This window comes from Armigeres subalbatus, chromosome 2 (genome assembly GCF_024139115.2).
Source record: "Armigeres subalbatus isolate Guangzhou_Male chromosome 2, GZ_Asu_2, whole genome shotgun sequence".
NCBI classification, from domain to species: domain Eukaryota; kingdom Metazoa; phylum Arthropoda; class Insecta; order Diptera; family Culicidae; genus Armigeres; species Armigeres subalbatus.
This window is the reverse complement of record NC_085140.1, coordinates 248999334-249022641: the sequence shown is the minus strand read 5'-3', so window position 1 is coordinate 249022641 and position 23308 is coordinate 248999334. Positions and strand designations below refer to the sequence as shown.

The following is a 23308-nucleotide window of genomic DNA, read 5'->3' as shown; positions in this document are numbered from 1 at the left end:
AAATGGAAGAAACACACGACCCACTACGTTCAGGGCGTCCCCTGAAGCACTAGTGAGTGTCAAATTGCTTGGAAAAATTCTAGTACTAGCGGTTTTCCATAGCGGAGCAGTTTCCGAAGAAATCAACGTTCTCTGACTTCCGCAATCTAAAAGTGTACGAATGCATGTACCAAAGATTTTTGGTTTTATATAAGGTCGATTATCGTTGAGGGTTGACAATACCGAGGAACATTGGCAATTTTCGTCAGTATCGGGCTCGAATTCGGGTAAAGGACTGTAACCGAGTGCAGTCAAAGTATCTGTCACGTTAGGTAAGAGATGCCTGGTTGAAGAAAGGTGCGTTTCTACTTGGAAGGACTCCTGTCCTTCCGGCGCTGGGAGTTTTTTGAACAAAAAGGACACTTATGTGTGGGAAAGCCTAAGAATCCACACACTTGGCAGTGCATCTTGTAAGCTTGCGTGCACTGTTCAGTAGTGTGTTGTTGGCTCCGGCAGTTGAAGCACACAAACTTGTCATTTAATGGCACATGTGTGCGCAGTTGATTCTCCCATCCATTGCTTCCTTTCAGTTGGGATAAATTCTCTTGACAATCCCCGTCACTTGAACACGGCTTCTCCGATTTTGTATCCTTGCTTCTACCATCACGTTTTGAAGTCTCCCATTTGGACGGATGTTTTCCACCCTGGTTTCCTGAAATGGCTGCCTGTTTGGGTCGGTACTGCTGATCGGATATATTTGGGCGTTGGCTTGGGCCTTTACCTCCGGATTGAGCGTTTTTCTCATTATGTCGCTTCGGATTGATGAAGGCTGGTAAATTTCCTGTCGCCTGGATAGCATTCGTTTGTGCGTTTCCGGGTGGCTTGAAGAAGAGATAGGTATTCGTTGCATCTATTTCTTGTCCTGCCATTTGTAACGAGTACAAGTCTGGAAACTCTCGACCTATGAGAGCATCGTTTATAGTCGGCTCGAAGATTTCGTCGTACCGTCTGGAGCAATCTCATCTTCAGACACTGGTTTGGTCAAACTTTTGAACTTTCTCTCGACATCAAGGAAAAATTCTAGAAAACTTTCATTCTTTTGTTGTTTTCTTTGGAAGATCTCCAGCAGCACAAAGTGATCCAAGTCCGGATGTCGAAAAGTTGCTTTGAGGCTGTCAATGAGGTCTGAGTATGTGGTGAATCGGTGTTTGTTGCTAATAAACCACATCTTGGCTTTTCCTGTCAGTAGGTTACCGAAAGCTCTCAGTAACTCTGATTCTGGAATCAGCTCGATTGTGTCCAGTCGTTGACTTCCCACAAAATGTATTTAGACCTGCACCTCGGTCCTCTCCCGCGTATCGCATTGGCCACTTAACTACCGGTATGGTTTTCGTTCGATTGGCCACCGGTACGAAATCCAGATCTTGGAAAGGATTCAGAGAAGGAGTAGGAGCTGGGATGTATGCCCTAGTATTTGTGTGGGAAGTTTGATTAGGACTATTAATTACCGTGTTTTGATAAGGATTTAGGTTCGGCGCAGTAGTGCTGCTCCTAGCCAAACCTAATAAATCAGTTGTCAAGGGTTCACTCATTGGATGAGCCGGTAACTGTGACGGTGTAGGTTCTCTTACTGGGAAGCCTACATTTGGATGCACTGGTTGGTATTGAGGGTTTTGAAAATAGACCGAATTAGGATGTAACTGACTAGTTATAGATGGATACGGATAATACGGAATGCTTGGGTATACCGAATTCGCTGGAGATAAGTAAACATGGGATTGGGGTCGAGGATAATCGTACGGGTTGGCCCAATGAGACGAAACCGGTGGAACCGGTGTAGCGTTGTGTAGAGGATGCTGCGGTATTGCGAACATGCTGTAAGCTTGTTGTTGTTCAGGATGGCTGACATCCACAGGCTGGATTCTTGTTCCCGAAACATTGCCAGCATTGGACGCACTATTGTAGCTAACTGTATTCACTGCACTGGTGTTTTCCATCATATTCCTTGACGTTACCCGTAGATCACTTGGCAAATCGCGAACCGTATCGAACCTCACTTGTCTGGATTGAACTCTTGACGCGACCTGGTAACGTGGTGTTGCCCATGTCATGTTCATGCCACCATCGGTAGCTACCGTGACAATCGGGGCAGTACTAATAGTAGAAACGTTAGATACCGAAACAGATGTTTCGATTGCTAAATTTTGAATATTCAATAGTGGATCTTTCTCCGTTGTTGAGAGAATCGATGGATTAGAGTGTACTTCAATTGATATCGACGTCCTAGGTGTATTTTCGATCCCAGACGTTGTTGGATTCGTTTGATCCAACGTGATTAAATCATGCGATTGGCCTGCTGCTTGAGCAGACAAACTAGCCGCCCCCTGTAAACCAAGAGAAACTGTGTTCTCAGCGGTGGCGGGAAACGGAGAAAAAATCGCATTTTCATTAAAAAATGACGCATAAGTTTGTATTACCTTGGAGAACAACCAATTCGCATCATTAGCATAGCTACTGACACCATATTTCCGTTTGAACAGCTTCAAACGGTGATAAAGATGCAAGAGCGCAGTCTTGGACATCTGCTTATCAAGCGAACTATCGTTCAAATTATCAAACACTCGCTCTAACCTCTCTCTACAAACGGATATTTCAAATCTCGGATCCCGTTTATATGAGAAGATCCGCGGTAAACCCTCCGCTTCTTCTCGCAACGCATTTTTAAGCTTCCTTCGGTTCACGCTCAAACTACGCTCTCTATCTTTCATCAAATTCCTGATCTCAAGTTCAAAAATAATTTCATCAGGAGTCAGGTAGGTAACACTCATCTCCACCTGATACTCTCTGTCCATATTCATGATTGCAATTAAATCTACACAAGAACAACGGGAGCTGGATATGACATCAACATTCAATATATATACTACTAGTCTATAACTTTACTGCGGGAACGATGGACGAACCATTCAACGAGAAAAAACAGCATGCATAAAGTATAGCGTACGAAAGTGTTGAGAAAGATTAACACACAACTATTGTTTCACTGTTGACTGTGTCTTCCTTCCACAGCAACGTGCTTTTTGCAATGAAACGCTATCTCCTATCTACAGCACGTGCTACCTACAATGCCTCTAACGAACAAGCTCGATGGTGAGTATGAGTACACCGGTAGAATTATATTAGACGGATACAGAAACTTTCCAGATATTTTGAGAGTGGTAATTTTTTTCTCCAAAGGAATGGTGATCAACCACCCAGCTCCTACGAAAAAATTAACTCTCGAAAAATCAAAAGCCAATTTTTTTGTTGGAGCGACAATATGTAAGTTACGATTTAGCTTACTATGGAATAGAGCATGCGACTTACCTTGCGACTCATCTCAGGGGCGCCTAGCTTCCCTATCCGAGAGATGATTTTTTTATGTTGGGAGAGGGGCCTCTCCGCACCGTCTGCGCTACCTCTTCTGTTTCACCGTGACACTCACGCTCACTAATTTTCTTCTGTGCACCGGACCCTAATTTCAATTTGGGCGGGGCAGTTTGAAGGGGGGTATTCAGCGAGTTCACAATATTACCAACCACACAATTATTTTGTACCTCCGGCGAGACACTTTTCTCTGCACAGGGTCGGTCTAATTCACTGTAACTTATGGAACCGTCTATCGCCCTCGGGCAATGAGCGAACGATTGTTTAAGCGGGAAGTCCCTACTGGACGGTTTAACTCTTGGCCGGTACCACCAGGTCTTACACAATGGGCCGATCTCCGGGAGACAATTGAACCCGATTACACCACGCGGTAGGCTGTCGCTAGCCCATTCGAACGCCTACCCGACGGACACTATCAGCACTACATGGGGTATTTCGCGGCGTCACTATGCACTCCACGGTTGGATTCCCGTAATCGGTGATAACTCCGGGAAAGGAATAGGATATCTGAATCTCCGGATCCGTTATCGCAGCTTGGTGTCCACTTATTCGACCGGGATTTCTCGCACTTCACACGAATCGCACGACTGGTCTAGCTGACGGTTACAACACAAGAGAGCGAACTGTCTCCACTCGGCTATCCAAAACCCCCTTCTGACGATCGAGCCCCCCACGATCGGGGCGGAAACCACCTCCCGATCATTCTCGGTGCTCCTTTTTAGTCTTTCGTATTGTCGGAGTGGGCTCGGGAGTCGGATGGTGTTTAGCGGTGCATCGAAATAACAACTTTTAACAAAAATAACATTTCCTAGCTCCTACCAAATCCTCCTAACAAAAAGGTGTTTTTTATTAAATTATGGGACATCGATATTTAAATGTAACATACCTCTATCCATTGCAGCAAGTGAAAATGTCACGAAGTCTAAGAGATTAGTGGCAGTGGATCTGCCTTTAAAGAAACCATGTTGGCGATTTGTGATCAAGTGCTTAACCTGTTCAAAGAGTTTCATGTTCACAATTGATTCAAACAATTTCGGTATACATGATATAATTGCAATGCCCTGATAATTTTGTGTATTGTCTGAGCGTTTGCCTGATTTGAAAATTGGAAGAAGATAAGATTTTTCCATAAATGTGGGAATACTCCATGAGCTAATGATTTATTAAAAGCCAAAATAATGGTTTTACAAATGAAGTAGCTAATTGTTTTAGTAAAAAAGGGGGAATTCCATCGGGTCCAGGACCCTTGGACGCATCTAATGCTTCTAATGCTGTTACAATTTCATGTACAGTAATACCGGATATTGAAATATCATTTGTCTGATCAGGTAAATAATGAAAATAATCACGATCATAAACAGCACCAAGAGGTTTGTAAGTGCTTTGGAAAAAATTCGCGAAATAATTGCAAGTTTCCTGGCTATCATGGCCAACCAATTCTTTAAATTTCATGCATGATGGAAAAGTATCCGATTTCTTTTCTCTTTGACAAAGTTAAAGAAGGTTTTAGATAAGAGGAACGTCAAATTAGATTTTAAAACAAATAATAGTGCTGTCCAATGAGCAACTCGAAGTAGCTCGAAGTTGTTCCCGTCCTGCTCGTTCTTTTTTGTCAACACATGGACATGAGAGGGATGGGATTAACTTCGCACTACTTCGAGCTGCTCATTGGACAGCATTAATATGCAGTCGTTCTGTGCTCCTCTGATTCATAATTCCGATATTAGTGCTGTCCAATGAGCAGCTCGAAGTAGCTCGAAGTTGTTTTCGTCCTGCTCGTTCTTTTTTGTCAACAAATGGGCATGAGCAGGACAGGGAGAAACTTCGAGCTACTTCAAGCTCTCATTGGACAGCATTATTATTGGTAAGTAATTCTAAATGAATTTTAGTTAGTTTTAGTTAAATTTCTTTTTCCTTACAGATGCATTAATCTCAAAACATTATTCCAACAAACGAAAACGCCAATATTTTGATTTCCGACATGGAGATGAAACGACGTGAACCAAAAAAGTATGCCGTAGAACTTTAAATGAATGTAGCCCTCAGGTTCATACTCAATCATCACAATTCCTGGAAAGGAATCATGAGTAAACAATAAGCAAGTATCGATCTGAACGAGTACCATTAAAATTTGTTTCCGAAACGTGAATCGAGATTTAAAATTAGTCACATTTGGATTAAGTAACTTTTTGTGATAACGATTGGACAATAAATTAGAATGCAAAATTTGAATCAGATTATATAATTACTGAACGTACGAACGAAAACACCAAGCATGCTGAGTATTCAATAGAGTAGAGTGGGGCAAGAGTACGCACTTAGTTTTCAATCGATCATGTGGCCCTTATGAAGCAAGCTTCTGCATATCAAATCAGTGTCGATGATTCATATACTCTTCCTTTATGTTACCCAGTGGAGAAAATATTGAAATTATTAAGATTCATTTTAGTAGAAACCTTATTGCAAGACAAGTGAAAAACGCACTCTTACCCCACCGGTGGGGTAAAAGTGCGCATCGGGTGGGGTAAGAGTACGCATTTATCCAATCATGTGCTTTAAGTATATAATAACACAAATAAGAGTTAATAACATTTAATTGATGTTTAATTAGCATATATTAGGGAATGTTTAAAGATTACGTAACTCCTAAAGGGGGAGGGGGTCCTAAAAATTTGCACTTTCATACGAAAAACCATTGTTTTTTATATATTAAAAAAAACTACAGAGGTAAAAGGTTTCGCGTGGCGTATACAAAGGCATTTTCCTTGAAGAAAGTCCACCAATCACGTAACGTAAAATTTGGCTATTTCATCACCCTTCCCCCTACCTTACACTTGTATGAATTCTCTAAAAAAATATATGAATCGTCACACATCTCGCAACCCCTCCCAGCTAAACGTTGCGTAATTTATGAATGTTTCTTTTGATTAAATGAAATTATCATTTAGATGAAATTGTGTTTTCGTACTATGTTTAGGTGTACAACAAGTCCTAATACAATTTCATTATTTCGCTTCAGTGCTTTGTTCGCTAAGTCCTTTCTAACACCCAATTACTCAGAAAAATATATATAGCTCTTTTAGTGGAATGTATTCAACCGTCTAAGACGAATTAAGTACTGTCCATTTAATTCCACCAGTTAATTTTCGTTATCTTTGCAGATACGTATTTCGACCACACAGTTGTGGTCGAAATACGTATCTGCAAAGATAACGAAAATTAACTGGTGGAATTAAATGGACAGTACTTAATTCGTCTTAGACGACCGAATTACTTCAATTTATCCTAAAAACTTGTGATAATTTCGAATTCAGTCCCTTTATTCTTAGTTGTGGATCTTTACGCTTTGGAAGAAGTCTTATTTCGGCCGGAGATACGGGTTTGACATCATAACTTGAAGATTCATATGCGTACTCTTGCCCCACCGGTTCCTGCGTACTTTTACCCCACAGTCCCAAAAATTATTCAAGTAATGGTTTTGACTTCTTGGAAAACTAACCGGATTGGTGTTCTGTACCATAAAGTACTCTATACAATAGGTTATCGAAATAGTATAATGTTCACCTGATTGAACGTATATATGGTAATGAAATACTAGTTGCGGAAATCCAATTATTTTTAGCAAAATGATCAAAAAGTTATCTGACTCCATATCTCCCTTGTTGTTAATTCAAATCGTTTACAATTACACATGATAATAGTTGGCCAGAATACCTGTCAAACTGATGCAGTGCTGCTAGTTTATCTTTTTTATTACTTCAAAAAAATCGAAAACGTACTCTTACCCCACGCGCACTCTTGCCCCACTCTACTCTAATGCTTGTGACTATGTACTTATCATAATATTTTGCTTCAGGGGTCGTTCAAAAATTACGTCCAAGGTTTGAGGGGGGAAGGGGGTTAGAGTTTTGTGACAGGGGAGGGAAGGGGGTTCGTCTTATGTGACGTCCATCCACAAGAAAAAATACTGAAAGCATTTTAGGAGCAACAAAGCAACTAGGAACAACAGCATTTTAAAAACGTATTCAAACTGTTAGTAAGGGACATAACTCATTATGTTATTGTAAAAATAGTGTACACTCAGGAAAATCGACACATACTTTATGGCAAAAATCCATGAATTTTGAAATATGCATATCATGAGTCGGCACATACTGAATTGCATACAAATTCACACATGGATAATATGACCCACATGGATAGTAGTGTGAACACTCATGAAATGCATGTGGGAGCATGGAATATATGTGTCGAAATCATGGAATGCATTTCGCTACCCCCATTGCAAAAATCCATGTCAAAACGCATGAATATAATGCGGAGTTTTTTGTGAGTGTACGAAAAAAAACCAAAATAATCGCCAAAATAAAATGACACACGTACGTACAGAGGGGGGAGCGGAGTCAATGATTTGTGACAGTTTGTGACAGGAGGGGTAGAGAGGGGTTCAAAATGCCAAAAACGGTGGACGTAATTTTTGAACGATCCCGTCAATGCTATTTTTTATATTTAACGTGTTCAATACCGTTGACGGGGATGACAAGATTTAATGTATCCGAGGACAAGTATTATGCATCTCGAGATAAAATAGAATACAGCGGCTTCCTGCGGGTTGCTTCTCAGGTAATCGCAACGGTCACTAAACACGACAGAGTTAATGAAAATCTTACCCATCGTATGCACTTGCCATGATAAACACTCTCCATGTACTCAGTGACTCCGGTTGCATCTCACTAATACAATAGAACACTCCTGTCATTTCGCGAAAAGCACGTGGTTTTTTTTTTGAGCGGCAAAATTCTGCCTATCTTCTAACACGGCGGCTATCTTGACGTTTACCTTCGTAGTCGAGGAGCCTGCGAGCGTAAGACCGCCGCCACAATAATTGAATTATCAGAGACTTTTTTGAACGAACGCAGACCCATTGTCATCCCCGACGATGGCATCTAAAATAGACATCGCATGCTTAATGCTGATTTACAGCAGATATGCACCATAGAAATTTTTGGTGTTTCTATACATTAAATAAGCACCATAGACGAATATAATAGTAATAATAATGCCACATTTGTCAGGGCTTCAATGCATTAACGATGCTTGTATAGGACATGTAAGCTGCAAGAATGCTATTAATTAGCTTATAAGCAATTCAAATGCCATTATAAGGCTATTAACATGCAGTGACTTAATGCTTACGGTTACTTGGGATGTTTATATGATGTTCGGGGTAATAGCCTTTCAGGGTAGTGGCCTTTCGGGGCAGTGACATTCGGGTGAGTGTCATAGAACCCGTGGCACACCTTGTTGGCACACTGTAGCACACATATTTAAAATGGGCACGAATTGTATTGAACTCAGCGACCCTCCCCTTGGTTGATATGCACACGTCCGACGTACGCAAGTGAAGGCAAACAACATTGATAACGAACGATTCGACGAATGGTTTTTATTATGAGTCCCTCGGTCCCCTCGCTTCAACTCTGCTCATGCTGTAAATATGATGCTGTTAGTTTTATGTTCCACCTTGACAGCGAGATCTGTCATTTCGATGAATGTAAACATTTCCGTTTGTTTTGTAACATCGTACTCGTACTGCATTCGTAGCAATAATTACAAATTTTCCCAATTCAGTGAAATCATAGTTATTTAGCACATAATACAGTAGTGAAATGTTAAAATTGTAAACAACTGGTTCCAATAGCTATTCAAAATGTCAGAAACTAAGGAAATGCAAAGTGAAGAACGTGAGGCGCTTGCTTCCATTTACGAAGGTGATAACTTCTTCAAGCAGGTGAACGGAGAGACCTTCCAATATAAGGTGATTAGAAATCCTACCATCGATAATTGAAGAACAACTGATTTCAAAACTTGTAATTTCTTATTGCAATAATTTCAGTACGGCGAAGAAGATGGAAGTAAATCTTTTCTGTTAGAAATATGCTGGCAAGAAAACTATCCTAATGAGCTTCCGACCATCAATATGGATACATTTTATAACAGGAATCTGTAAGTATCCGGATATCCAAAATTACAATGATTGTAGTTGTATGATGACGGAAAACTATGACATGGTTTTCAATAAGTTAGAAGCCAAGTTTGTACTATACACTGTTTCCTTAACAATATTAAGTACAAGACATATACTATATTTTTTGATTTGTACCAATTATTATTTTTAAACATAGAACTGAAGAAAAAACTAGAGAAAGTGATGTACATAATGACTTCTAAGAGTTGATAAACAATCCACATTCACGACACCTTCCGTGAAATCGAATACATATACATATGGCATTAATTTGCACCAACATTAATAATATTTGAATAGTTCTATATCATTATCAATATGTTGAAATAGGGTTAGATGGGCAAGATGGATCGATGCCATTTTTGAGAATTATACTGCTATTAGAAATGTACTGAATTCCAGAAAATAAATCAATTAATTTGCCTGTGTTTCAATCATGTTTATAGCGAAATATCAGAAATAATTTGTTTCTGAATATAAAGCTCATTTTTTTCAATATAGGAAGGTTGATCTTTAAGTACAATTCAGTTGAAATATGGCCAGGAAGACATTTATTAAACCTATTTATTTGGTGGCCCGTAGATGGCCCATCTTGCCTCAAAATAAACATCGAAACATTCATACCTGCAGATCGTTTTTTATATGGTCGGGGTTCAGCCAAAGCACACCAAGCACCAATGAAAAATTTCCGATTTTTCTGCTCAAACTTTTTTTTCATCAGATCAGAAATTGATCGCAAATCGTATTGGATATCCCTCAACCCCATAACTGAGGATAACCTACTGCAAATGTATGCTTAAATTGATATGAAACAATTTCCGTTGTCCTTGAACGAAAAAAATATTACAAGTCAGTCGAGAAGCCGCTTGGTGCGGTTTGGCTGAACACCGACCATATGTCAAACAATTTCTGTTTATAAAATGAAAATATTCCATACACCCTAATCATTTTCTTAATTACCTCGCTAGATCTCGTCCCTTGAAAGACAAAATCATCTCGATGTTGAAGGAGGAAGGCGAGCAGTGGTTGGGTTGCGGAATGACCTACACGCTATTCGAGTGCCTTAAGGATAAAGTGGAGGAATTGCTGGCGGACGCGAGCCTAACCACGGGTGGAACCGAGCAGCAGGTGGTAATAGGGACGAATCATCAAGAGGATGCTCAACGCAGCTCCGACGAGGAAGATGGCGACGAGCGGGGGACAAAGAGCAGTGGCCCCGGAGCCGGTGGAGGTGGTCAGAAGAAGGAACAGTTGACGAAGGCGCAAAAACGAAAGCAGTGGGATCGGGTCGACAACAAGGGAAACCGCCCCAGAGGCTGGGACTGGGTTGACATCATCAAGCATCTGTCGCAGACGGGTGGAAAACCAGAGTAGTTTTGAACATTTTTTTGGCTAAACGCATGCTAAAAGAGAAAATAAATTACGTTGCTATTATGAATGAACTTTTTGTGCATGTGACCTTTTTGACATAAGTTTAGCACCGCCCAAACGTTGACCGATTTGGCTGAAATTTTGTCCAGAGCATCAGAGCATCAAATAGAACCAGGGGACTGAAGAGAAGGCTAATACGCCTTCCCACCATCCATTCAATATGGTGTACAATGTTTTTGTTTTAATTTCGTTTAATTCACGATAACAAAATTTCGGAAGTATCGACGAGCTATTTTTCGACAAAAAGAAGCCATACAAACACAAAAGGCTCGATGTACCTCAATTAATTGCAAGTTTTCGCCAGGAGAAGTTAATTGCGGATAATTAGCACTAACTGCGTATGAACCAATCACCCAAAATGAGCGCTAAATTCGGGTATACTACCCAGAAACTGGGTACCAAAAACAGAAGTACCAAAAACGATGTTGGGTAGAGTGCCATTGTACCGTGGATGACAGGCGTTTCACCCTCCTGAATAGAACCGAATAGTACGGCGGCCCATAAAAAAAATTGAAAAAAGTTTTTCCCATACTAATTTGAGCCACCCTATTGTGGATTAAAATTTTATTTTTATGTTACGCCAGATAAGGGATCTCGGGCCCAAAAACTCCTGCAAACATTTTTTTTACGATTGCGTCGATCGGTTTAGTAGTTTCCGATTCCATATGGGTCGGACAGACAGAAGTTTATCTTTATGTAAATAGACTTTGTTTTGAGTTTAAAAATCTAATTCTAAATGAAGTACTGAAGCTTTAACGTCGATTCTATTGTTAGAGCTATTAACAAAGCTGATATAAAAAGTTTCAGTATTTTTACACGTGCTTGTATTTGGATGCCTGATGGTAGAGCAGGTTTCGCGAGATCGTCAAAAGAAAGCCGCTTGATGGCTTTAATAAATTTTCATATTTCGTCGGCATCAAGCGCTCTACTTCTTCAAAATATCGTGATATTAAAAACATATTTTCAATGGCTGGTTTTCGTCGACTGGTTTACGTCTTCGTATTAAATTAATCGATGATTTTGATGCTGGCACCAGAAACATGGCCGCCTCGCAGACCCCTGAAGCCGCCTCCATCCGCGACTGCCAACACTGCTGTCAAACTTTTTCATTAAAGAACAACATATGAAAAGGAAGAAATTGTTTATCCAAGTAAAATTTCACATACCGCTATTGTGTTTACACCACATTACAATAGAATCCAATAAACAAAGCTATTGCATTTCATAATCTATCATTCATTTGCATATATTATTGAAATTGCATTCAAAATTTGTTCATTCGTAAATGGTATTAAATCGAATTTAGCCGTTTGCAGAGTGTCGGGCCATTTGGCCGAACGGGTCGTTTGGTCGAATGCCATTTAGCCGAATATTTAAAATTTAACTCAGGTTACGTCTAGCTGAGAGTGCGATATGAAAAGTAGGAAAAGATAAGTGGAAAGAGAAAAATGAACCTGAGACCTGAGAACAGAAAACTTCTTCCTTCGTCCCTCTTTCTTCTTTTTTTTTCTTTTTCTTCCTTCTTACTACATCTCCCCATTCTTTCTTTTTCCTTCTCCCTTGTGCTTTGACATGAAGCATTGATTTGTTTAGAACTTGGCCACTAGGGGGTGTGGTACATTTGAATTAATTATTTTAGACTGCTCAAGATATTCCGATATATGGAATCCACATTGTAATTATCGAACAAATTTGAAATTTGTTTAAATCAATACCAAATTTTCAAAACGACTTATCTGCTTTTGTAAACAAAGATTCAATCGCCGATTTGACGAATCTGATAGCTCTCCCACGTAAACCAACACCACCAATAGGTAGATGAAGGATTCCGCTACCTGTTGATGGTGTTGGTTTGCGTGGGAGAGCTATCAGATTTTATTTCTTTATTTCTTTATTTCTTTGGAGCAGGGAAAAGCCCGTTTGAGTAGAGCACTTTACGCTCTTTCTCAAATGGGCGCAAAACCTCCTCTTCTTTTCATATCAACAGAAAATACAATGTTTCCAAATGATACAATTTTAGCTTAATACTACTATTCTTAACTATTATATAACTACTTCTATTTACAATTCCATCTAGAATCTATTTCACCAGTTCATTTTGATGTTACGCGTGGCGAGGTGGGTATAATATTAGGAGAAAACTTCTTCGAAGTGCAGAACGAGAGAGAGAAAAGTCAAAAGCAGTAGAACATTGATTAAATATACGACACATGCTTATAAAGGGCTCATTATGTGCGTAATTTGTTCGGGCACCCCTGATGAAAATAAAGGAGCTTGAACGAAGCTCTCGAGTAGGAATATGAATGCTTAAATTTGATAGCAAAGACGGGCAGTCTATTTTAGATTGCAAAAGGTCAGAAATAAAAAGTGCTTTTGATACCTGACGACGTGTACTTAAGAGCTCTAAACCTATCAGTCCGCATCGTTCTTCGTAACTGGGCAAATTATTTGGGTCGTTCCAGGGAAGGCGACGCAGGGCGAAGCGTACGAATTTGCGCTGAATGGACTCAATGCGCGATATACTATTTTGGTAATAAGGGGCCCATACAACACACGAATATTCTAACAAAGACCTCACCAATGAGCAATATAATGATTTGAGACAATGAATATTATCGATTTTGCTATGCGAAAAATAAAACCTAGTGTTTTTGAAGCCTTGGATGATATGAAAGCGATATGATCCTTGAAAGATAGTTTAGAGTCTAAAAACACACCTAGGTCCTTAACGACAGATTCTCTCTTAAGACTTGTAGAACCAATTTTGTAATTGAAGTCGATTAACGTGCGCTTACGGGAAAATGAAATTATGGAGCATTTATCAGCATTGAGAACCATGCGATTTAATTCGCACCATTCAGTGAAAACTTTAAGCTGAGATTGTAAAAATAATGCATCACGGGCGCCGTTGATGACCCAGTATAGTTTAAAGTCGTCAGCAAAGGAGAGCTTAAAAGATTTAAGTTGCATATTTACATCATTGAGATAAACCAGAAATATCAACGGCCCCAGATGACTCCCTTGCGGTACACCTGAGGTGGCGGGAAAATAAACTGTAATGGAATCGCAAATCTTAATGGCCATTTCACGTTCGCATAGGTACGAATCGATCCAACGAAGAAATGATCCAGAAAATCCAAGGCGTTCGAATTTGGCAATAGCAATTTTATGATTAATTTTATCAAATGCTGCCGAGAAATCAGTATAGATGGAGTCCACTTGTTGTCCTTTCTGTAGAGCTTGCGTGATGAAGGATGTGTAGACAATCAGATTGGTATTTGTTGACCGCTTTGGCATGAACCCATGTTGGTGCTCGGAGATAAAGTCTTTGCAGTTGTGGAATAGAAAATTGTATACTACTTTCTCGAACAACTTTGAGATTGCACATAGAGCAGCTATCCCACGATAATTGCTAACCTCACGTTTGCTACCTTTTTTAAAGACAGGGAAGATGTACGATTTTTTCCAATGATTGGGGAATATTCCAGCTTGAAGCGATGTGTTGAATAGGCATGACAATGGTACGGATAGACTACTCGAACATTGTTTTAATACGAATGCTGAGATACCATCTGGTCCAGGATTAGTTGAGGTTTTCATGGAACAGCACATATTGGCTATTGTTTGCGCATCAACTAAAGGATGGTCACCTACTGGAGGACGCGGGGGAATGAAGTTGGCGGCTTTGGAAACATGGCTGACACCAAGTGATTCTTACGTAAAAACACTCGAAAAATGGCTTAGGAACAAATCGCATATTCCTTCTGGAGATGAACATTCGTTGCTTCCCTTGAACAGGACTGTAGGTAGACCAGACTCGTTCCTCTGTTGATTGACGTAGCTCCAAAAACCTTTTGGATTGTGACGAAGTTTCCGTTGAACTTTGCGTTGGTAAGCGAAAAACAGTTTGTTGTTCAGGTGTTAATAGCGGACATTTATGGAGTTATATAGAAGTTTGCATCGGTGTGTTTTATGCTTAGAATATTTACGCAAAGCAGATCGTTTCCCACGCCGTAAGCGCTTGAGATAATTGTTTGTCCATGGTGGATTTAGCGGAGGCTTCCTAGATCGTTTTGGTACGAATTGGTCAATAGCATATAACACAATATTGGAAAAGACAGTAACTGATGAGTTGAGGTCTTGATTGAATAATTCGAGCCAGTTGATATTGGAGAGAAAGTTGTTCATTCCAGAATAATCGCCGTTTCTATATTCGTAATAAACTGCTTCTACTGGATCATTGAATACACATGGAGAAATGCTGCGTACTTCGACTAACAGTGGCATGTGGTGAATCGATGAACGAACAAGAGGGGAAGGTGCCTCAGTCAATGAGTAGTGTATATCACCATCAGTACTACCAAAACAAAGGTCAAGCATACGACCGTTATTGTTTTGAATGAAATTCAATTGAAACACGCGTGCTACATTATAACTGTCCAAAAGCTTAGCAACAGTGGTACTAATTGATGAGTGTGCAGCGTCAGGGTAGAGATAATTCGATGGGCTTGGTTTCCATTTGATGTTAGGTAGGTTGAAATCACCGAGAATCAATAGATTATCCTTGATGTTCATTTTAGAGGTGATCTGGTGAAGCGAATGAATGTGCTGGTCGATTACATTAGAATCATTAGTACGATCAGGAGGAATATAAAGCACGCATATATATAGAGTGAGTGAATGAAATTTTATCGCTACCCATATCTGCTCAACTGATTCAGTACTGCAGAGGAAAATTTGTCGAGCTTGATAATTTACACGCAAAGCTAATAACACTCCACCATTGACGAATACATAGACGGAGGGGTGGCCATTTTTCCGGGCACCACTATATACCCCTGGGGAGTGACGGATTACAATTATTACAATCACTCGACCATTGAGAAGCCCCTCAATTCGAACCACGTCAGTTTGACAACAGTTGTCATTTTCATTTTTGTTTATGTTTTTGTTATGTTTTTCTGTTTTTCCCTCGCGTGCCGCACATCAACAACTTTTTCGGTTGTTCTTTAAACGAGGTCGTCTACTGATCCGCCAGCAGCGGATAAAGAAAGGAAGTGACTCATCCTCGTCCGGTCAGCAGTACGGGTCCGACTTGGACACACTGGACGTAACGAACATGTTCCCGCAAAACTTATTGACGATTCCGACGCACCATCATTTTGAAAGGCAAATTTCCGAACCGATCATTCCAACATCGCCGGCCGTATCGTCTCCACCGGAAGCGCGATCAGTTCCCGCAGATTGTTCACACGGTGGACATCATCTCACCGTATCTCAGCAGCCAGCGTTTAGGCTATTTCGTCATACCCACCACTCAAAGCTCAACTCCGTTGACCCTGGTCAGCAGTCATCCTCTATGAAAACCGATTCGGACGATGAACCGTCGCCACCCGTACCCCCAATTCCACAAATCCACATGAAAACCGATCGCACATCGAGTCCAACGGTTGTTCTCGTTTCCGATATGGAATCGCTCCAACAGCAGCACCAGCACCATTTATCGGGAAGCACCTATCACAACGATCATCACGACCAGCACCACCAGCTCCACCGCCGCAGCGCTACTTGCCGACCTGAGTTCATCAACGCATCAATTCGCATAAAAGGCGACGAATTGTCGCGGTCTGCTTCATCTCCTTTGGTAAGTGTTAACATTTTCTGAATCAAAATTTACCTTTGCTTTGTACTTAAATGCCAGTATTTACAGTGAATTGATCTATCTTCTCATACAGATGAGCAACCGATCGAAGGAAATACACGGCCTGGACAGCCAACGGTCTAGTCCCGCGCTGGGTTGCAATTTCTACTGGAACACAAGGAGGATACTGCGACGGAAAACCAAGTACCACTGTCCCGAGTGCCATACGAACTTGTGCATTGCGCCCTGCTTCCAGGAGTATCACGAACGCCAATCGGCGGAGAACCCTGCCCCCACCAGCAACGACAGCGGAAGCGCCTGTGTGTATGGTGTAGGTGGATTGTACGCAAAAGTGGATCTCCGATTTGTTGAGCACCTTTACTTTCGCGGAATTGTGTCATTCTCTTTGTTGTTTTTGATGGGTAAGAATAGAACACACATTCAGACTATTGCTATATATATATCCGTCCTTCATCAGGCTGTCCACTATTCCGTTGTCTCCGTCCGTTAGGTGCAACTTGGCGGGGAATAGTGAAATCTTCAAAAGCAGCGCCCCTTGTCAGACTGTGGTAGATTTCCGTGCCACTTCTAGTAACGTTCTTGCATTCAATAACATGCCATTCCTACAAGACTGCGTCGCCTCGGTGAACGGGAACGAGATCTATCGATTCCTGGTTCACGTTATCCAGAACGACGGCGTGAATCAATCGCCATCGGCTCCTGATCGACGCCATTCATCATTGTCCCCGTGGTGCGATGGGCCATCACGATGAAAACCGCCACGGAAACCACCACGTCCGCGGAACGGTTTTCCACCATAGCCGTACGATGAATTTTCCTCGTATGATGCACCGCCTTCCGGATATTCGTAGTCGGGGCCGCGACGATACTCACCGCCTTCCTCAAAACCTCCACTGCTCTTCGAGAACGATGGTGCTGTTCCGTTATCAGCAAAATCGATACGAATACGACGATCCGGTGTCCCTAACGGGAATCCACGCATTTCCTTCACAGCAGCCGTAGCAGCATCAATAGAATCGTACTGAATGTAGGCCTGCGTGTCCCTTTTGTTATATTCAATCTTTTTGATGGCACCAAAACGGTCGAACTCACGCTCCAACTGAGAGCAACTGAGTAACGAAACGAATAAACAACAAACGAACCGAAACGCCGAAACGACGTCACAAGGTGAGGGAGAAAAACAAACAAACTGTCAAAACGTCAAGAGGGGTAAGTCAGCGCTCGTAAAATATTTATGTAATTCGTCACCCACGAGGGGTATTTTCTTCAAAATGAAGAAGAAGACATGGTGCCCGATTTTCTGATGGCTTTGTACCGGACATTTCGGTCTATGTATTCGTCAATGACTCCACCGCCTGATTTTTTTCTGCTATTGTTTGTATTACGATCGAGACGAAAAACGTTGAAAGAGGCATCGAAAACCTGACTCGAAATCGTGTCATCATTCAACCATGTTTCGGTGAGTGCGTATGCATCGTAGCTGGCATCGGAGGCGGCGAGACGATATTCGGAAATACGTGTGTTAATTCCTCCGACGTTTTGGTAATAAACCAATAGCTTATGATTTACACCATAGTCGAAACTATTCTTCTCGATGTTTGCATCGTTGGGACAGGAGCAAGATGAAACTGGTTCTGAGTTGGGGGGAACGCGATTCTGTTGGATTGCGTTAGTTGAGGTACATGGGATACGATTGTCTGTTGTTGGCGGGGAAGACGGTTGAATTGAAATGTCGCACGCTGGCGTGGTGAAGGGGTGCTCTGAACTGTGAAGCGTTTGCGTCCTGGCAATAAAAAATTTTGATTTGTACGGGGAGCTAAAGGCTTAATAGATACACCGTTTGGCCAGAAAAATGGAGCTGTTATGGTTTCTTCAACAGCAGCAGGGACACTAATTTTAAATGACACGAATGTCAGTGGCATATTCATGTCTCGACCATCGCGTACAAGCTTATAGCAACTAATCAACGATCGGTCGCAATTGATTTTGCTCGCAATAAAAGAGATGATATTATCGGGTGTTTCGTGTGGCTGGAATCTTGTTAGGTAGTACCATTTTAACGGTATTGACGGTGGAGCGACGGAGAGGCTTGGAGCAGTGGTATGATTGATTCGTGTGTTACAATTTGGATTTACATTACCTACAGCGTGTTGTGGACCATTCAAATTGTTATTCGATTGGTCTCGGCGAATCGTATTGACCAACGGCTGTGAAACATGTAGGTTCATCACAGCAGGACGAAAAGTAGATGCTGGAACGGTGGATGTTCGCATTGGTAGAGTCGAGGCGATGGCTTGGCGATGGCATGTGGTTGATGATGCTGTTCTTGATATGATGGTAGTTGGCAAATTAGTAGATGTTGTTTCTTGGTTGGCTTGATATGGTGGTGGCGGTGCGAGATAGGTAGCAGTGGCTGGTGTGCTTAAAACTGTTGCATTTTCGGGTTGGGCTTGGTTGATTGCTTGATTGTAGGCAGTGGAGGCGAGAGTGGCGGTGGCGGGGGAGGCTTGAGTGATAGGTTCGGGAATAACAGCAGCAGCAGCAACGGAACGAGAAGTTGTATTAATTGTGGTGACTTCAGCAGCATCAATAGTTGCAGTAGTTGGGGCTTGATTGGTGGTGGCGATATTGGCAGTAGTCGTGAGGTTATGTTGAGGCGGAATAGTGACGATTGTCTGGGTGTTCACCGGAGCAACTGCAGCATCTGCAAAAAGGGGAACTATAGCATCGGTATTGTCAGATGTACCAACTGAAACATCAACTCTCATTCTTTTGTCGTTTTTCGGGAATGATGACGTTGAGCTGGAGGTTCGATCGCGTTTATTGGCTCCGTTGGCAGCAGATGGGGAGGTATTGTCGATGAATGAATTGAAGACTTCAGTGAACTCGAATTGCATTCGGTCGAGCTCGTCGTGGAAGTTTGTTGAGTTACTATGGGTTGGTCGTGTTGGGGCATTGTAGCTTGGACGTGAGAATGATGAGCTGATGGCACGGCAGATTGAGCGGGAAACATCGATTTGAGCACCGACTAGTTTCAAAACCGATGTGATGCGTTGAAGTATAAGTGCATAGCCACCGTCGGTAGAATCCGAGCGGTTATCGACCGTGGTGATGGTATTACGGCAAGCCATACAAAACCACAGAGCACCAGGACAGTCACGTACTGCCTTGTACTGATTGCCGGTCAGGCTAACACACTTCAGATGGAATTGCTTTTGGCATTTCGTGCATTCAACTCGTCCACAGCGAGCAGAGCCACCAAAGCACGGATCGCCGTCACACTTTTTCGTCATTATGATTGTTTGTAAACAAGTCGTGACGAAGTTTCACAGAAAGATCAGTAGATGGCACGTGAGTCGATTAGATGAAAATGGAAATGGTGACCGGCAGGTGAACGAAAATAATCTTTCACGTTGATGAAAACTTAAATTTTTCACTTGTATCAAAACTCGCGAATAAAAGTTTTCACCGGAGGAAGGTAGACCGATACTTCCAAAATATAATAATCGATAGTTCAGTAATTAATACTTTCAGAAACAAGCAAGATGCACAGCGGAAAAAAAAACCTCGAAAAATGCGACTGTATGCAACGGTTTGTTTGTTGGGTTTTGTCAAATCGTCGTTTGAATCTTTGTTTACAAAAGCAGATAAGTCGTTTTGAAAATTTTGTCTTGAAATGATGTTGCAAAGGTCGTCTGGTGGGAATGGACTGTCTTGTGGCGGAAACAATAATTAGGAATTTTACAAATAGGCGGAAAATTGGCTGATGTTTGGTTACGCGTGTAGACCCAAAGGCCTTAACTCCAGGTTTTTTTTTTGATGACCTAAAACATATCCTGTGAAAGCATTCTATTATTTGCATTGCTGGAGCAGGTTGAATAAAAAGAAAACTTTTGGTGGACTCTACCACAACATTCACGTGTGCCAAAAATACTACGAACACTGATCGCGTGTCTTGCGGTTAGTTCTACTTCGGGAATTGACTCCCCATAGACCTCCAGGGTTACATTGTCAGCGAAGACGACGATCTTCACTCCAGGAGGGAACTTTAGCTTCAGAACCCTGTCATACGTCCCTGACTCGGGACGGAAAGACTACTTCGATTATCCTCGCCAATTGGTCCGGTGACCGTTCGGGGGGTGAAGAACCCCCTTTGGTTTTAGCCATAACGATCCTATGAGCGTCGCCCCACGGATTCGCGTTGGCACCCTCGCACAGTTTGTCGAAACACGCTGCCTTGTTAAGGGCCAATTTCGCAGCTCGAAGCACTTCACGACGGACCGCTTTTACTTCCTCGGTGCGGGCACGTCTAGCCTTGAGGCAGGCTGATCATAGGGCTGCAATCTCGGCACTCCTCCAGTATGCCGGGCGTCTGCCATTTCTTGGTAGGGCATTCCTCGGCATAGTAGCGTCGCACGCTCGTGCTAGGACAGCTACCAGCGCATCCCCGCTTAGACTGTAGAAGTGATTGGACTTCCACCCACGTACCTGACAGGGATCACCCGCCCTCGGATGCTGCACACCATAGTTGATCTTGAAGCGATCACTATGAGTGTAGCCCTCGTCTACCCTCCAGTCCATGTCAGAGACCAGACCGGGGCTGACAAACGTTACATCTATCCATGACTCGACCCCATTTCTACGGAATGTGCTACTGGCTCCGTCATTGACTAGCACTGCGTCGAGTTTTGCAAGTGCCTCTAGTAACACTTGTCTCCTCTGACTGATGCAGCGGCTGCTTCATTCCACTGCCCAAGCGTTAAAATCTTCCGCTATGACGAACGGGTCGGACGATGGTCTATCGATCATCTGGTTGAATTGTTCTATTGGCCACCTTGGTGGGGCATAGCAGCTAAAATAGAACACACCATTGTGCTTGGCTATCGCGACACCCTTAACGGAGGAGTGTACAACCTCTTGAACCGAGTACCTTCCCATTGCGCAGATTGACGCCGACCTCCATCCGCCACCCAGTTGCCATTGTCGGCAGGGACGTCGTACGGGTCGGACAGGAGGGCGACATCGGTCCTCGACACCGAGACCGACTGTTTTTTTTTTTTAGTCTTTATTAAGGTGTTTTTTTAATCTACAGACTAAGTTCAACACCGGTCAGACCGACTGTGGTTAAGGCTCAAGGCTCCATCACAATGTTTTGAAAATCAATGACTGTATCACTTGTTTGTAATAGTGATGCAATTGGTACGGAAAAGTGCAGCAGCGATAAATAAATGTTGTTTACAACTGGAGTGGGTGGAAATGGGGTGGTAAATATATGCCAGCGGATGCGTAATGTTGCCAGACTTGACGAAATGTTTATTTTATATCATAACACATGTTCACGGTGTATCAAATATATGGGTTGACATCGGTTTAAATTTTTTTATTCACCACTTGGAATGTAAGAGAAGCTTACATAGCATGTTTAAATATTTATTTGTGGTTTTATTATTCAATCCGACAAATATCAATGTTTTTTTTTTCCAATAAATAAATCTGACAACGATGAAGAGATGATTATTTTCTTGTGTATGCACATCTTTGTTTGCGTGTTGGCTGGCGTATACGTTGTATTGTTCGGAATTAATTAAGTTGCATCGCGTAGATTTTGTAATCACCATTCCACTTATTGCGCTAGTGAATTTGAGTCTTCCGCATTTTATTGCATTCACAATACGATCGTCAAATTTGTCTCTCACTTCGATTTTTGGAAAGCAGTTTTCGACAGTTTTTGGGCGTGAAGTGAATTAATTGGTAGTCAAGGTTGAAGAAAAATGTGAACCTCAGTTAGTGAATATGTTTTAGGAGTAATAAAATCAAGGAAAGAATGGGAAAACAATCAAGTGAAAATCAAGTGAGGGTGTATGTGTTTGATTCGAACGTTCGAACGTTAGTATGCGTTCGATGAACATACAAATATCGGCTTAGGAAAACACTTACGGTTTATAGAGCCTTAAGATTCAGCTGTGTTACTTGCACGGCTTTTTCCTATTGGCCTCTCCGAAGGGACACGCAGGCCCATTCATAGCATGGTTACGGGTTTGCTTCTTACTGGCGCAGATGAGGCATTTGGTGCCTTGTCGCATTCCTGCGCCTTGTGTCCCTCCTCGCCACATCGACGGCACAGTTTGCTTCGGTCTGGGCCCTTACAGTCATAAGACTTGTACCCGGACTCAAGGCACCGGTAGCAGCGGTCCATTGAAGGCGGCTGGAGCACGCTTACTGGGCACTGATCAGCTGATCTTCGCCTTTCCTTTTCTCAGTGACCTTTTTGGCTTCCGCCACCGGTAGTCTGAGATAGCCTACCTGCCTGCCGAAGAATCCCCTTCTTAGGCGTACAGAGGACCGCTCAATCTCTGTACCGCACTGCTCTTTGACGGCAGAGACGACGTCTTTAGTCTGGAGAGTCACTTCTGAACCCAACGACCTGACCTGAGCGCCGTCACCCAAGACCTCCTGGGCCAGCTTTTTGTACGCCGCCCCGCTAGATTGCGCGCCATGCTTCAGTAAAAAGATCATTTCACCGTTTGTGGTACGTCCTGACCCAGAGCAGTAAGTCTATCGGCCGCTCGCAGCAATTTGAGGATGTCGGCGTACTTGTCCTTGTCGCATATGCTCCTGGGGTTTGCGGACGATATCGATATTATCGGGATTGATCGCCCTGCCGTGGAAGAGGCTTTTGTGCCTTTTAAGAGGGAGACAGCGAGGATTGGACTCACGATCAATACCAGCAAAACGAAGTACATGGTCGCTGGCAATCAACGTGGGTTCATTAGTGGTGGTGG

General features: G+C 42.3%; 1 protein-coding gene across 1 annotated transcript; it reads left to right on the top strand.

Annotated features, from left to right (window-relative positions):
• Nucleotides 1–8961: 8961 nt before the first annotated feature.
• LOC134216152 (RWD domain-containing protein 4) lies at nucleotides 8962–10875 on the top strand. The gene is made up of 3 exons (XM_062695120.1): nucleotides 8962–9223; nucleotides 9302–9411; nucleotides 10402–10875. Exons 1-3 carry the CDS (start codon nucleotides 9116–9118, stop codon nucleotides 10805–10807), a joined length of 624 nt encoding a protein of 207 aa, XP_062551104.1. The 5' UTR covers nucleotides 8962–9115; the 3' UTR covers nucleotides 10808–10875.
• Nucleotides 10876–23308: the final 12433 nt, after the last annotated feature.

What these genes read in the sequence shown, in the direction of transcription:
- LOC134216152 (XM_062695120.1), top strand. Translation starts at nt 9,116, where the DNA reads ATGTCAGAAACTAAGGAAATGCAAAGTGAAGAACGTGAGGCGCTTGCT. An exon ending in GAGAGACCTTCCAATATAAG is followed by an intron (nt 9,224 to 9,301) that starts GTGATTAGAAAT and finishes CAATAATTTCAG; the next exon opens with TACGGCGAAGAAGATGGAAG. An exon ending in ACATTTTATAACAGGAATCT is followed by an intron (nt 9,412 to 10,401) that starts GTAAGTATCCGG and finishes TTACCTCGCTAG; the next exon opens with ATCTCGTCCCTTGAAAGACA.